Here is a 15644-nt window from a genome sequence, read left to right as displayed (position 1 = left end):
TGAGAGAGAAACATCAATCAGCTGCCTCCTGCATGTTACGGAGAGAGTCCCCAAAAGATGGACCTCCGAAGCCAATTTGATTAAGCCAGCAAGAATTTATTACAGATTTGAATCCGGGCTCAAACTGTGGCTGACGCAGCAGCCGGCAAACACCCAGGTGAGAGCCCCAATGGAGGGGCAGTCCCTCCAGAGCGCTCACACAAAAACACAGACAAACACACACCTACCGTGGCCAGTCAGGCTCTTCGGATCGGGGTCCCTCATGGTCCTGGCTGGGGATCCCAGACGAATTCATGATCCCCAAGGACCACCAGGGAGCCGAGTCCGATGCAATAAACAAAAGAGCCTTTTCCATGCTAGCATGGGCTGTCCCACTCATGCCGGCAGCATGGCGGAAGAGAGAGAATTTCGCCCAGTCCAGGGGTTTTGCTCAGGTCGGTGGTGATGTCACTGCCTCAGCTAACCCTGATTGGCCCCTCAGGACAAAGAACTGGCCATCCATATCTGTTCCTAAATCCTAAAGACTAAATTCTAAAGACTGGGGACAGCCAGCAGGGTTGGTTCCCAGTCACACCCTGCTGAACATTGGAATGTGGCCTTATCTTGCCCATAATACAAAAGCAGAACTAAAGGTTATCTATAGTTTCTACCCCTGAAGATACTGAGTCAGTGGGAGTCAATCTCCTGTAACTACCCTATTGTTTAAGCAAGTAATCGAAGGTCGAAGTCAGATAGCAAGGTTAAAATTCAAACAGCAGTTTTTACCCAAGTATGATTGCTACCATATTTCACTGCACACCCCCCACTGGGGATGTGTCCGCAACCAAAGTACATGCCCTTGACCGGAATTGAACCTGGGACCTTTCAGTCCGCAGGCTGATGCTCTGTCCACTGAGCCAAACCGGTTTGGGCAAGCGTGCCCCTTTTCAAACCTAAATGTGCACCTTCTCGGGGCTGGGAAGCTTGGGGGTTACCAAGACCCCCCGAAGACCACCCCGCTGCTGCCACGAGTGCTGCCCACAGGTGTCTGTCCACACGGACCCATGTGCCCAGCCTGCCCTCCCCGCCCTTCACCCCTGTCCTGTGGCCCCGACATACCGCCCCCCAAAAGCCCTGTCCCCACACGCTGGCCCCAGGGAGGGGTGGCTCAGAGCAGCTGGTTCCTGGGGAGCCCGTTCCTGAACTGTTTTCAAGACCACACCCCAAAAGAGGAAGCAGAGGCCTCGAGACGGGGTGTGACCTGCCCCTACCACACAGCGGGCTGCTGAGCTGAGCCTGAAACTGACACCCCTTTTCTCAGCTTCCTGATGCGTCTCAGCGGCTCACAGGAAGCAGCTTCCCTGGTTCGGAAGGAAGGCGGCCCCAGCCCGCCCACCCGTTCCAGGGACCCCCAGGACGATCGCCCACTTAAAGCCCCTCCTGCTAGCGGAGGCCCGGCTGCCTTACCTCCGCCGGCTGCCCCAGGGCAGGAGGGGCCTTGTCCACGCGGGAGGGGCCATCACCGCTCTGCAGACGTGGAAACTGAGGCCGGGGGAGGCTCGGACGTCCCAGGGCCGGCAAGGGTGGCGCCAGCCTGAACCTGGGCCCGGCGGGAGCTTCAGAGCTCCTGCTTGCCGATGGACGCCGGTCCTCCAGCGCCAGGGCGTCTGCCCCGCCTGCCCCCTTCGCCAGGGTCCTGGGGCGGCTGGCACCCAGGCCCTGAGGGCAGGAAGCGGCACTGATCACATGGTAGACCCTGGGCTGCAGGAGGGGCGTCTGCCACCGGCCAGGCCTCTGCATTTGTGTTTGCAGACAGCACTGAGCTCTGCTGTCTCCAGCCCTGGAGCCCGGAGAGGGGCCGGACAACGGTCACTCCGCGGCCCGGAGCTGCCCCCCGGAGCTCCGCGGGAGAGTCAGGGCCCCGCTGTGTTCCTGCCCCAGCCCTGAGCCCGTCCTCGGGGACAGAAGCTGAAGCTGGGACCTGGGCGGTGACCAGCCCACGGTCACACAGCCATGCCGTGTCATGTGATGGCCATGTGGGGTCCCCAGCGCAGGCAGCACCCTGAGGCTCCCGCCCTGAGGTGTGGGGGAGGAAGAGGGAGTGTGGGGCTCACTCCCCAGTGGGGTCTCTCTGGGGAAAGTCAGGCCCTGTGGCCACCCCCCTAACAGCTGGGCTCAGGCTGGGACCGGGTGTGCCATCACAGGGCAGAGTCGAGCTTGGTACGCCTCGCCCTAAAAAGCTGACACCCAATCTCCTCAGACTTCCTCTTGCAGGCCAGGATGCACCCCCCCCCCCTACCCGCCAAGCCTCCCCTGTTCCCTCACAATGCACTCCCCCTCCTCTTGTGCACGGAAGGGGCCACATGCTGACCTGACAGCTCAGGGAGGCCTGCATGGCGGTCCTGCAGGCTCAGAGACCTACAGTCACCACAAGGAGGGCCTGAGATTCAACTTTAAACGCGGTGATGGTGGGTAGTCACGTCCCAGGCCGGTATCTTCACTGACAAGGTCAACCTTTACCTTAGCTGAGCCTATCTGTCTTTTTGCATCTGTGATAACATACCCTTGAAATGTCTGGGTCACTTGTAACTTCCCTTTTGTGCAACCTAGTGTGTGCCTGGGCGCCAGGACAGATAACACAAATTCCTTCATTGTCATGTTCATTGTTCCTGCACCCACCTGAGTATGTGTCCATCATTTCACTTTTTATCCAATCCCAGGGCACCCCCCCTCCACCCCCGCTGTGCTTTATCCCACTTCCTTACTCCATTACCAATGAATTTCATATAACCCATCTATGTTCCTCCTTTGATTGCGATGTATAAATACAGATGTAACACGCCATTTTCCGGAGCGTTATCTCAATTCGTTGAGGTTCTGCTTCCTGGCTTATGTGAACAGTTTGGCTCAAATAAATTCACAACAATTCTTTACAGGTTTCGGTGTGGGGTTTTTTTTTACGTTAACACTCTCCGCTCGCATTCATGTTCTCACTCACACACTCAGGAAACCATCCTGAGACTGGCCCTCGCGCCAAGCCCGTGGGGACACAGAGATGACCCTGCCTCAAGGCAGACAGACCCAGAAGCCAGACCGCAGCCTTAGTCAAAACCAGCCACGCGTGCAGGCTCTCTGAGAGCGTTTTCCCATGGCCCCTGGCGTTGTCTGCAGTGGTTTTTATTGCTGTGTGTCCTAACTGCGCGGAGCCGCTGTAACCCTCCTGTGCACGCCTCCAGCATCCAAAGCAGAGCGAACGACAGAACCAGGGTCAGAAAGATGAGCAGAACCAGTAAGATTTGCTCCAGGAGACGGGAAGATGGCGGCGGGATAGACAGACGTGTCCTGAGCCTTGTCCCAGAGCGGGTGGAGGGAGCAGCTGGAACGAGTGGAATTCAGCCCGAATTTAGTGAGGAGACGCAGCTGGTGAGGTAGTTTGCACCCAGGAAGGGCAGAAGTCCCCGAAAGTAAGAAAACAACTCTGAAACCATCTGCATTTCTGTAACAGAGAGGAATAGACAGAAGTGCTCCAGCCAAGAAGACAGAAGAGAAACCGTTCAGAGATGGAAGATGCTGACGACGCCTCGCTATACCGGCAGACAGCAGCTGTGCGTTGCTGAAGGATGCCCAGGACCAAAACAGAGACGGTCGGACCTGCATCACCACCATTTGTCTACCAACCAGATCTGAAATACCATGGCTGACATGTACACATAAGGATCTGTTTGACATTGAAATTGGGACTCGAAAGAACTGTTGGCCCAGAAAGGAACTCACTACAGACTGATTCATTTGCCTCTCAGCGTAACCATGATGGCTTGTCTCAGTTTCAGTTCTTACAAGGGTACGATCTCACATATCTAGAGGAAATAATGAACAACATAAACTGATGAACAAAAACAGACCCAGAGAAAGAGAAGCAGCGGTCAGACTCTCAAACCTCAGAGGGAAAATAGGGTAGGGTGGGGGTAAGAGGGAGAGATCAACCAAAGGACTTGTGTGCATGCATATGGGCCTAGCTGGTAGCCATGGACAACAGGGGGGTGGGGGTATATGTAGGGAGGGGTTTGGGATGGGAATGGTGGGATGAGGACAATTATGTGATACCATAATCAACAAAATTAAAAAAAAAAAAAAAAAAAAAAAAAAAAGTAGCCAAAACCAGTTTGGCTCAGTGGTAGAGCATCGGTCTGCAGACTGAAAGGTCCCGGGTTCGATTCCAGTCAAGGGCATGTACCTTGGTTGCGGGCACATCTCCAGTGGGGGGTGTGCGGGAGGCAGCTGGTCGATGTTTCTCTCTCATTGACGTTTCTAGCTCTCTATCTCTCTCCCTTCCTCTCTGTAAAAAATCAATAAAATATATTTAAAAAAAAAAAATAAAGTGAGCTCCTTTTAAAAAAAAAAAAAGTAAATGAATGGTTAATACTAAAAAAAAAAAAAAAAAAAAAAAAAAAAGATTTGCTCCAAGGGGCTGGCTCTCTAGGGCCGGGTCGCCTTGGCTGCAGTGCGAGGGCCTTCCTCCTTCCTTCTCCGTTCACCTGCGAGGCCCTGGCCGGGTGGGAACCTGGGCGGACGTGCGTCTCCCCTTCGGCTCTCATCAGCCACCGGTGACTAAGTCTCAGCAGCCCCAGCCCATGCTGGCAGCAGGACTTCGTTATCTGATTTCGGTAAAACACACGTAACCTTTTCTTTTTTTTTAATTTCTTCATTGATTAAGGTATCACAAAGCCACTGACCTCCCCTCAACCCCCCATTCCAATCCTCCACCCGCCCCACTCATGCCCCCACCCCCCTATTGTCCTCAACCACTGGTTAGACTCATATGTGTGCACACAAGTCCTTTGGTTGATCTCTGCCTTTTATCCCCACCCTCCCTTTGAGGTCCAACAGTCTGACCCATGGCTCCTTATCTCTGGGTCTATTCTTGTTTATCCGTCTATGTTGTTCATTTTCCCCAGATGAGTGAGATCATGTCCTACTGGAAATATATGTATAAGAACCGAAAGCGAGACAAGCCATCATGGTTATGCTGAAAGGCATATGAATCAGTCTGTGGTGAGTTCCTTTCTGGGCCAACAGTTCTTTCGAGTCCCAATTTCAACGTCAAGCAGTTCCTTATGTGTACGTGTCAGCCATGATATTTCAGTTCTGGATGGTGGGCAAATGGTGGTGATGCAGGTCCGATCCTCTCTGGTTTGGTCCTGGGCAACCTGCAGTGACACACAGCTGCTGTCAGCTGGTATGGCAAGGCTTCATCACCATCTTCCATCTCTGGACTGCTTCTCTTCTGTCTTCATGGTTGGAGTAGTCCTGTCAATTCCGCACATGTAACATTTTATTTACCATCAGTGCCAGAAACCAGTTACTGTTTCACTAACAGAGAGATGTGGACAGGAAGCCAGGAAGGCTGGTCAACAACATTCTAACCACTCACCCTTTAGTTGAGACATTGTTAGCCCATTGTTAGCCGAAGCAGCCTCCACCTCTGTGTGTCCCATGTACATTTCTGTTATTTCCTGCCTAAGCACTATGGCTGTTTCCCCCCCAGCCTCGATAAAAGGGCCAGCAGGGCCAGAGCCCTGGGTAGTTCTCCCACTAGAGTTGGACTACCGCCTGGCCCCCTGTATCGCCAAATTAAACTTCTTCTAGTCTCGCTTCATTTGTGTGCGGCCCTTCTCCAGAACCCGAACCCTGAACCGGGACCCTGAACCACGCGGGACGTGAAAGGGGGCCCCACAGGGCAGCTCAGTGGCATTGAGGACACGTGCACTGTGTGTGGCATCACCACCGTCCGTCTCCAGAACCTTCCATCTCCCCACATCGAAGCTGTCCCCATCCATCAGCCACGCCCCTCCCGCAGCCCAGCAGCCGCCGCTCCGCTCTGTCTGCTCGGACGCCTCCGGGCCGGCACACGAGTGGGTCACGAGAGTTTGTCCTTTGTGGCTGGCCTATGGCACTCAGCGCCACCTCCTCCGGTTCACCTGCTGCAGCCGTGACCAAATTCCCTTTCTTTTCATGAACAACATCCCTTTGTACGGACGGGCCACATTTTGTTTATCCATTCATCCTCCACCGGCGGGTGGTTTTCGCCTTCCCGCTGCTGTAAGGCTGCTATGACACGGTGTGTAAATGTCTGCCCGAGCCCCTGGTCTCAGTGTTTTGGGGTATACGCTTCGATGTGGGTCCTGTGACGATTCTACATTTAAGTTAGGACTTATTTTCTATCTTTATTTATTTTATCACAGTTTATATTCCATACTGTTTTGTATTAGGTGTATGGCACAGTGGTCAGATAATCAGACACTTCGCAAAGTGCTCCCCGATATTCCCAGTACCCATCAGCACCCCATTATTGACTAATCCCGTGAGTGTTTTGTAACCACCAGTTTGTACGTCTTAATCCCCTCATTTAAAAAAATATATATTTTATTGATTTTTTACAGAGAGGAAGAGAGAGGGATAGAATTAGAAACATTGATGAGAGAGAATCATTGATCAGCTGCTTCTTGCACACTCCCTACTGGGGATGTGCCCACAACCAAGGTACATGCCCCTGACCAGAGTCGAACCTGGGACCTTTCAGTCCGTAGGCCGACCCTCTATCCACTGAGCCAAACCGGTTTTGGCTCCCCTTGTGTGTTTTTTCACCCAGTTCCTCAACCCACCTTCCCTCTGGCCACCAGCAGTAGGACTTATTGTTAAAGCGATGGTTCGATAATCCTAAACACAATTACAGCCAATTTGTTTTAATTCATGGACTCAAAACCCACTGAAGGTTAACCCCTCATCCACTCAGGTGAGGTCCTGAGGCTCCAGTTTGCGGGCTCGTAGAGCCGTACTGGGGGGGGGTTGGGGGCGGGGGGAGGCTCTGAAGCCTGGAACCGGCCAGCCCACCTGGAGATGCTCACCCTTATTTCAAAGACTTGAATGAAGGAGAGATCTCATTGGTAATTTTTATATATTGATTAGTAATTAACAATGTTGCAATGTTGAAATGGCAACATTTTGGCTATATTGAGAAGAAACTATCGCATCAAAATTAATGGCACTTGTTTCTTTTTCCTTTTTAAAAAGTAACCACTGGAGCTCTGGCTGGAGGGTCACCCCGTGCATTGAAAGATTGTGGGTTCGATTCCCGGTGAGGGCACACCCGGAAACTGTGGGTTCGATCCCTGCTCAGGAGGCAATCGATGGATGTTTTTCCTTCACATTGATGTTTCTCCCCCCACTCCCTCCTCCCTCCCCCCTAAAAAATCAGTGAGCATGTCCTCCAGTAAGGATTGAAGTAATGATAAATAAATCGTAAGATGCCACGTGAGCACTGGAGAGAGAGTCAGTCACATGGAGTCTGTGGCCCGCCTCACCTGTCTGCGGGGAGCTGAGCCTCGTGTTAACCCAGGTGTTCTCTCTCTACAGCTAAGGCGTCACCTGAAACCTGGGCTCTGTGCCTGGTCTTCTGTGCACTTCTGATGGGAGCTGAAGTTCGTGTAACATACAATTAACCATTCTGAAGTGCGCCATCCTGGGGGCGTTTAGGACAGCACAATGTTGTGGAACCCCCACTCCTCTCCTGTTTCACCCTCCGCATCGCCCCAGAGAGACACCTGGTCCCTCAGACACGCCCGTCCTCCCTTCCTCTGGCCCCGACAGCCACTCACCTGCTGTTTGTCTCGGTGGATTTGCCTATTCCTGGCATTCTGCTTAAAACAGCCGAAGCCGGTTTGGCTCAATGGTAGAGCGTCGGTCTGCGGACTGAAAGGTCCCGGGTTTGATTCCAGTCGGGGGCATGTACCTTGGTTGCGGGCACATCCCCTGTGGGGGGGGGAGGGGGGGTGCAGGAGGCAGCTGGTCGATGTTACTCTCTCATCGACGTTTCTAGCTCTCTGTCTCTCTCCCTTCCTCTCTGTAAAAAACTAATAAAATATATTTTTTTTTAAAAAAAGAAGAAAAAGAGGATCCAAGATGGCTGCTCGGGTATACACCTAGCCGCAGCAGCTCACAACAATTTCAAGGGAATACAACTAAAATGTAGAGTGGACATTGCCCAGAGCTACAGGTAGTCGACTGACTGAAAACTCTACAATAGGAAGGAGGGAGAAAACCAGAAGGAAAATCAGAGGAGCTGAAAAAAAGCCTAAGGTACGGAGACATGCTGCGCGCTCGCACGCACGCGCGCGCGGAGACGTCGCAGCCGGAGAGGAGGAGAGGGCTGGGTGCTGCCTGGCGTTCCCTAGCAGGAAGGAAATAGAACCCCCAGCCTGGGCTGAACCCCCGAACCGGCAGCGCTGAGCCCCAAGTTATGTGCCAGACCCTGGGGACCCAGGCTCTGGCAGGGGGAGACAATCCCGGGGGACGGCGAAATGCGGGGCCCCCGGAGTCGCGCGCACATGGCGCGCAGAGGACTGAATGTTGACTCTGATGCTGGATTACCCTAGCCGGAAGAAACAAAGCCTCCGGCGGCAGCTCTGAGCCTCAGTCCAGACCGCCCCGAACTCCAGGTCTGGGCCAGTCCCTGGGGACCCAGGCTCGGGCAGGGGGAGACGGAGCTGTGAGGTGGAGTCCTGGGAGCAGGGCGAAAGGCTGAGCCCCCGGAGTCGCGCACACTGTGCGCAGAGGACAGTCTGTTGACTCTGATCCTGGACTCCCCTAGTGGGAGGGAGAAAGAAAGCTCCAGACTGGAGGAACGCCACGAGGAGCAGGAGCCCCTGCCGGACACCGGCCAGCCGGGCGCCAGCAAGGAGCCGGGCGATGGGGCCCCCAGTGGGGGGGGTGCCCCTGAGCCTTCGACTGCTGAGCGCTGGCAATGGAGCCAAGGACGGGGGCTGCTTCCTGGGCGGCGCCGACCCCGGCAACAGGCTGGAGCAGCACGGGAGCCCGCGGAGAACAAAGGGGTGCCACAGGCCAACCTGCTGAGCTCCCAGGACAAGGAGGAAGAAACCAAAGAAGTGCTCATTGTGAAGAAATCAAGTGAGAGCAAATGATAGTAAAATTACTTAAGAAAGAATACAAAGAAGATCTTGAAAAATCAAAGACTAAGTCAGAACTCAACGCACCAGCCAACATTGCAACATAAATGCGTTTTGTTTTTGTTTTTTAAAAAAGAAAAAAAAAAAAGAGAAAAAAGGGACAGAATGTTGGAACAGCGGCGACCAGGCCTTGAGTGGCCAGGCACAAGGCAGTGGCAACTGGGCCCGGAGCAGCAGTGGCCAGGCCCCAGAGCAGCAGCAGCCAGAACAAGAGCATCAACGGCCAGCACTGGAGCAGCCAGACCTGGGGCAGTGGCAGCCAGGCCTGAGGCAGAGGCGGCCAAGCCCAGGGTGGCCAGTCCAGGAACACCCAGACACGGAGTGGCTGGGCCCGGAGAAGCCCGGCCCAGAGCAGCCTGGTTGGGAGCAGCCAGGCCCAGAACAGCAGTAGCCAAGCACGGAGCATCCAGGCTGGGAGCGGCCAGGCTCGGAGCAGCCGGGTCGGGTGCGGCCAGGCCCAAGCAGCGGCGGCCAGGCTGGGAGCGGCCAGGTCCAGAGCAGCCGGGTCTGGTGTGGCCAGGCCCGGAGCAGCGGCTGCCAGGCTGGGAGCGGCTAGGCCCAGAGCAGCGGCTGCCAGGCTGGGAGCGGCCAGGCCCGGAGCAGCCGGGTCTGGTGTGGCCAGGCCCGGAGCAGCAGCTGCCAGGCTGGGAGCGGCCAGGCCCAGAGCAGCGGCTGCCAGGCTGGGAGCGGCCAGGCCCGGAGCAGCCGGGTCTGGTGCGGCCAGGCCCGGAGCAGCGACTGCCAGGCTGGGAGTGGCCAGGCCCGGAGCAGCCGGGTCTGGTGCGGCCAGGCCAGGAGCAGCGGCTGCCAGGCTGGGAGCGGCCAGGCCCGGAGCAGCCGGGTCTGGTGCGGCCAGGCCAGGAGCAGTGGCTGCCAGGCTGGGAGCGGCCAAGCCCGGAGCAGCGGCTGCCAGGCTGGGAGCGGCCAGGCCTGGAGCAGCCGGGTCTGGTGCGGCCAGGCCCGGAGCAGTGGCTGCCAGGCTGGGAGTGGCCAGGCCTGGAGAAGCGGCTGCCAGGCTGGGAGCGGCCAGGCCCGGAGCAGCCGGGTCTGGTGCGGCCAGGCCCGGAGCAGCGGCTGCCAGGCTGGGAGCGGCCAGGCCCGGAGCAGCCGGGTCTGGTGCGGCCAGGCCCGGAGCAGCGGCTGCCAGGCTGGGAGCAGCCAGGCCCGGAGCAGCGGCTGACAGGCTGGGAGCGGCCAGGCCCGGAGCGGCCGGGACCGGAGCAACCGGTCCCAGAGCAGCCGGGTCGGGTGCGGCCAGGCCTGTAGCAGCAACAGCCAAGTCCAGAGCAACTAGGTCGGGAGCGGCAGTGACCAGACCCGGAGCAGCTGGTTTTGGAACGAACCAGAGCAACAGAGGCCAGGCCCGGAGCAGCCAGGCCCGAAACAGCTCGCTCCTCGCCTGTACCTGCCCACGGCTGCCTCTCAGACATGGCTGGAAACTTTTGCGGGAACTTGAGGGTCTGCTGAATCAAGTGATGAAGGCTTAGATCTGGATGTGTTGAGTTAGTATAGCGTGGGGTGTTGATCTGTGAGTGCCTTGGGTGGGGCCTGGATGAGGCTGGTTGACCTATTTGAAAATGTCTTTTGTGTGAAGTGTATCATTGGGCATGTGGAGGTATTATTGATATGAGAAAATGCTAAGTAACAGATTTACTATCTGAAAAGGGATTTACTATCGGGGAAAGGGAGGGAGGAAGAGACTGAACATAAACTGTGCACCTATGGATGAGGACAATGGGGGATGGGGAGGGGGCAGAGGGTGGGGTGGGAACCTGGTGGAGGGGGGAAGAAATGAGGAACCTTTGTAATAATATGAACAATAAAGATTGATTTAAAAAAAATAAAATTAAAAAAAAATAAAATAAAATCTGATGAAAAAAAAAATAAAAAAAGAAAAAAAAAAGAAAAAAAAAATAAAAATAAAAAAAATAAAAAAAGAAGAAAAAAAAAGGAGTAAAACAGTATGTGACTTTTGGGCTCTGGCTTCTTTCACTGAGAAGAATGTCCTCGAGGGTCACCCTCCTTGTAGCAGTGTCAGCACTCCATCCCTTTTCATGGCCGAGTCATATTCCATTGCGTGGCTACACAGCTCATCCATGTACCCGAAGCTGGACGTTCGGATGGTCTGTCTCTTAGCCGTGAAGAGCAATGCTGCCGTAAACATTGGTGTGGACGTCTCTTTTCATTTCCTGGGAGTGGGACGTATCTTTTCATAAGGTAATGGCTGGTGCTCTTTGTCTTCTTTAACTTTCACCTTACTTACTTATCCAAGTTCAAGACACACACCTTCAGAGTCGCCTTGTCCCTCGGGGCGCGTTGGGATAGACCTTTGTACTGCACTGAAGGGAGATCTGGGGGTGCTGGTTTGCCGCCCCCACCCCCCAAGTCAGTGTTGTTGTTTTTTGTTTGTTTGTTTTTAATATATTTTATTGATTTTTTTTACAGAGAGGAAGAGGGAATGAGAGCTAGAAACATCAGTGACAGAGAATCATCCATCAGCTGCCTCCTGTACACCCCCTACTGGGGATGTGCCCACAACCAAGGTACATGCCCTTGACCGGAATCGAACCTGGGACCTTTCAGGCCGCAGGCCGACGCTCTATCCACTGAGCCAAACCGGTTTCGGCACAAGTCAGTGTTTTTAGGAATTTGTTCTGGAGGACCCAGTTCTCCAGGGAAGATGCTTCAGTGTCCTGCCAGGGTGGGGTGGGGGGGTGGGCCTCACTGCCCCCAGGTTCTGGGCTGTTTTTGGGGTGCCTGCCCTCTCCCTAGGCCAGGGACCCCCGGCTCCCCATCACCAGAGAACCACCAGTCCTCTGATGGGTCCGGGGTGACTGCCTGGCAGTTCCGGGAGTGATCTGAGGGTCTGACTGATCGTTACTTTGCCTCCACCCACTACCCCACCTTGGGTCCGGCTGGGGCTGAACCCTTGGCAATTCTGTGGGGTGAGCCGCGCTGGGCATCGGAGGGGGCTTTTCTGAATCCCTAAGTCAGTTGCCATCCTCCATCTACTTTCCCGCTTCAAACACGATGCCGATCTGCACCCCATTCCCCCCCCCCCCCCCGAGAAAAATAAAGGGAGAAAAAGAAACGGTGCAGGTTTGCTCTCCTGTCCTGCTTGCCCGTCCTTGCGGGCTTCTACCTGGGAGAGAACCAAAGGAAGAAGCCCCTCTGTGTCTGCGCCGGGCTTCGAGGGGGAGACATTGGTGCAGGTGCATCTGCATCGCTGGCAAAGCTTCCAGGGGAAGACCGGCCTGGCAGTCTCGGGGTGCCTCTACCCCCCAGAAATATTCCAGGACCCCGAGCCAAGCCCCCCACTCCGGGAGGCTTCCCGGAACCGGCAGGGAGAGGGCCACACTCGGCCTGCGTCTCAGGGCCGTTCTGTCTGCAGTTCCAGGTGCAGGTGTATCTCCCAGGAGACAGAGCCGCTCCGGGGCAGGATGCTAATGACTCACGGATGGCTCCCGCCTCTTTGTCCTCCCAGCCACAGCCCGGCTCAGCCTGCTTTGTTGCTGGAAGAGGAGGGAGAGAGGGTGGCGGGAAGGAGATACAGCCTGGGCGAGGGGCCTCCTCTCCGGTGTTCTTCACCTGCTCTCGGACCCTTCTCGGACCTCAGTCCTGCGTCTGGGACCCTGGGGCCTTCGGTGCAGGAAAGCTGGGGCTGGGACCTCACTAAGGAAATGGACGGAGGCCCTGCCGGTCCCCAAGCGGCAGCACAGCAGGCACGGAGCCTCGGGCTCACCGTATTTATGGGCCCACGGAAACGGTTCACTTTCTCTTCAATAAAAACAAAAAATTTAACTTCCAGTTCAAAATGTTTTCATGATAAATATATTTGTCTTTATACCAATGCAGTGGTGAAATATCATTTTCTTAAACTGATGTAGAGATGTGTGTGTGTGTGTGTGTGTTTTAAATTGATTTCAGAGGAAGGGAGAGATAGAAACAGAGGTTTGCGACACAGGAGACGAGACACGGAGTCCGGGCGATTGAAAGGGGGAGGTTTTAATCTGCGCTCCGGGCGGAGCTCGCTGGTCGGGGTGGGCCAGGGAAGTTCCCGCCAAAAGGCAGCACAGGTACCTCTTTTATACAGCTGTTTACGGGGGAGGGGGAGGGCATGAGAGGGGTGGGATTCCAGGGGTCTAGGAAGGCGCCAGTTATCTGTCACCATCTGCCTTGCATCAGCTCTGGACTTCGCTCTGGACTTTCCCCCTGCGGCCTCGACCTAACAGAAGCATCAATGACGAGAGAGAATCATGGGTCTGGGCCAGCTGCCTCCTGCACAAGCCCCACAACCCAGGCATATGCCCTTGACCGGAATCGAACTTGGGACCTTTCAGTCCTCGGGCTATCCACTGAGCCAAACCAGCCAGGGCTAAAACATCATTTTTAATACGTTTTTGCGGAAGAAGAGACCAGGAAAGTCACTGTGTGTCCTTGCCCCTCCCCGGGTCTGAGTGGGGTCCGATTCCTTCCCTCAGACACCTGGGTCCAGCTCAGTTCACGGCCACAGCCGGGCTGTGTGCTGGGCACTGGGGGTCCTCGCCAGGAGCCCCGGGTTCATGGCAGCCCTGCCCCGAGCCCACAGCAGCCAAGGAGCCCGGGAGAGGGCTGAGCAGGGCAGGGGTTCCTGCAGGGGCTGCTAGCTGGGTCCTGAGGATGGATAGTTCTCGGCTGTGAAAAAGGCCTCCGGGCAGCAGGGAGAGCATCAGCAGACACAGAAGCACAAGCTGAGCCCGTCCCAGCAGTGTGAGGGGCCGTGGGAGCCAGGCTGGGGCCGCAGCTCAATCCTCGCCCACCCCATCAAGTGCCAGGCCGGCACCAGCCTCTGCTCACACGCCCTGATGACCAGGACTCCCACCTCCAAGGGCAGCCCCTGCAACACTCAACTCGGTGCCACGGGGAAGCTCTGGCTGATTCTGAGCAGAAATGTCTCCTGATCACGCTCCCTAAACTCCTGTGCCCCTCTGTGCTTTACTGCCTCCTCTCTCAAGTGGGGGCCAGTGGGCCCTCAAAGTCCCTGCCTGGGGGCCCCCGGAGACCTCCCTGAGGAGTTTAATGCGTTGCAAGTTCCCACCCGTGGCGGGCGTTCTCAGGGCTGGGGGAGAGCAGTGGGCACCGATGACTCCGGGAGGCAGGAGCTGGCTCTAGGCAGGTCGCCTAGCTCAGCACTGCCAGGACCCCAGACGGCTTTGCTGAAGTGACCGGTGTGGGAGCTTGGTTGTGGAGGACGTGGAGACAGCCAAGGGGCTCTGGCCTCGAGGCAATGGGGGGGCTCTGAAACCCACCCTGCCCCCTACCCCACCCACTCCCTGTAACCTGGGAGAACAACTGGTCCACCCGGCCCTCGGCCCTCGGCCCCCTCCGGGGTCTCAGGCAGGAATGGAGTTTGTGACCTGGTGCCAGTCTCCCCAAGGCCAGGGCCAGACCGTCTGCCCCGGAGGAGGCCGCCCAGGCTCGGAAAGGTCAAGTGCCTGGCTCTGCTCTGGGCGGACAGCGCCTCTGCTCTGCGTGGGAACAAAGCGCAGGCTCAGGCTGAGCCCTGGAATGGCAGCGGCGTGTCCTTGTTTGGTTTCAGAGCAGGGCCCTGGCACGGAGACGCATGAAAGATGTCCTTGTTGGAAACATGGTTGGGCCATCGGAGAGCTCCCTCTGGGCTTCCAGGCAGAGGCAGGAGCCACGACCACTCTCAGCGCCTGGCTCCACGGGGAGCTCAAGGCACCTGCTTCTCTCAGGGCCCAGGGAAGCCTTCACCACAGGGACCTGACAGTGCGCTCCGGGGTGGCGGTGGCGGAGGCGGAAATCTCAGCTCCTGAGAAGTCCCAGTCCTCCTCTTGCACATCCGCGGGTCAGGGCCATTCTTACCTCTAGGCTCAGACATGCCAGGCCTTCTTATTCCGATCCCCATTTTATAGACGAGGAAACCTAGACTCAGCATGCTCAAGCAGCTCACACAGCTATCCACTCATTCATTCATTCATTCATTCACCACCACATGGGCCTTGGAGCCAGGACCCAAGGATTAAGTAGACAAAGACCCCCCTCATGAGCGGGCGAACATTTTAGAGTTAAGAGACAAACAGAAAAATGAGGAGTTTCTGTGAGACAGATTAAACAGAGATGGGCCGGTGAGGCTGGGGGGACAGGGCGGCCTCTCTGAGGAGGCCTGAGTGACAGGAAGGAACCAGCCGCAGAAAGGGCACATCGGTCGCCTTTCCCTGGAGCTCAGTGTCACAGCGGCCAAGTGGCTCCTGGCGGGTTTCGCGGCCACGGCACCAGCGGTAGGGACCAGGTTGTGAGAATCAGAGGCCCAGACAAGGACCGAGACACCAGCACAAACCCTGGTGAGGACGGCCCCCATCATCCACGGAGCTCCTGGTAGGGCAAGGGGTCCCGGACAAAGGCCTGGCCCCCTGGCCGGATCCAGGCCGAGGCCTCAATCAGGCCTGAGACGGAGCCCTGTCCGGGAGGAGCCAGATGTCCTCAGGGACAAGTGGGCACAGACAGCGGTGGGCGGGGCGCTCCCTGGTCCCTGACCTGGCCGTGGGGGGGGTCACGGCTGCAGAGGCCCCGCTGGCTCCTGGCTCGGTGTCAGCGTCAGGGGGGCCGGACTAGCCCACGCGAGGGCCGCTTCGCCTGGCC

At 56.4% G+C, this 15644-nt stretch overlaps 1 protein-coding gene across 1 annotated transcript in view; it reads left to right on the top strand.

Moving 5' to 3' along the window:
* Nucleotides 1-386: 386 nt before the first annotated feature.
* RPL3 (ribosomal protein L3) overlaps nucleotides 387-15644 on the top strand; it is a gene marked incomplete at its 5' end in the record, with an annotated part of 98990 nt that continues 83732 nt past the window's right edge. The window contains one exon of the mRNA XM_084880028.1: nucleotides 387-391. Within this exon, the coding sequence (XP_084736154.1) occupies nucleotides 389-391 (3 nt within the window). The remainder of the gene's footprint in view (nucleotides 392-15644) is intronic.

This window comes from Pipistrellus hanaki, assembly GCF_964339955.1.
Source record: "Pipistrellus hanaki genome assembly, chromosome: 3".
Lineage (NCBI taxonomy): Eukaryota > Metazoa > Chordata > Mammalia > Chiroptera > Vespertilionidae > Pipistrellus > Pipistrellus hanaki.
The sequence above is the reverse complement of the archived record's forward strand: the minus strand, read 5'-3'. Positions and strand labels throughout refer to the sequence as shown.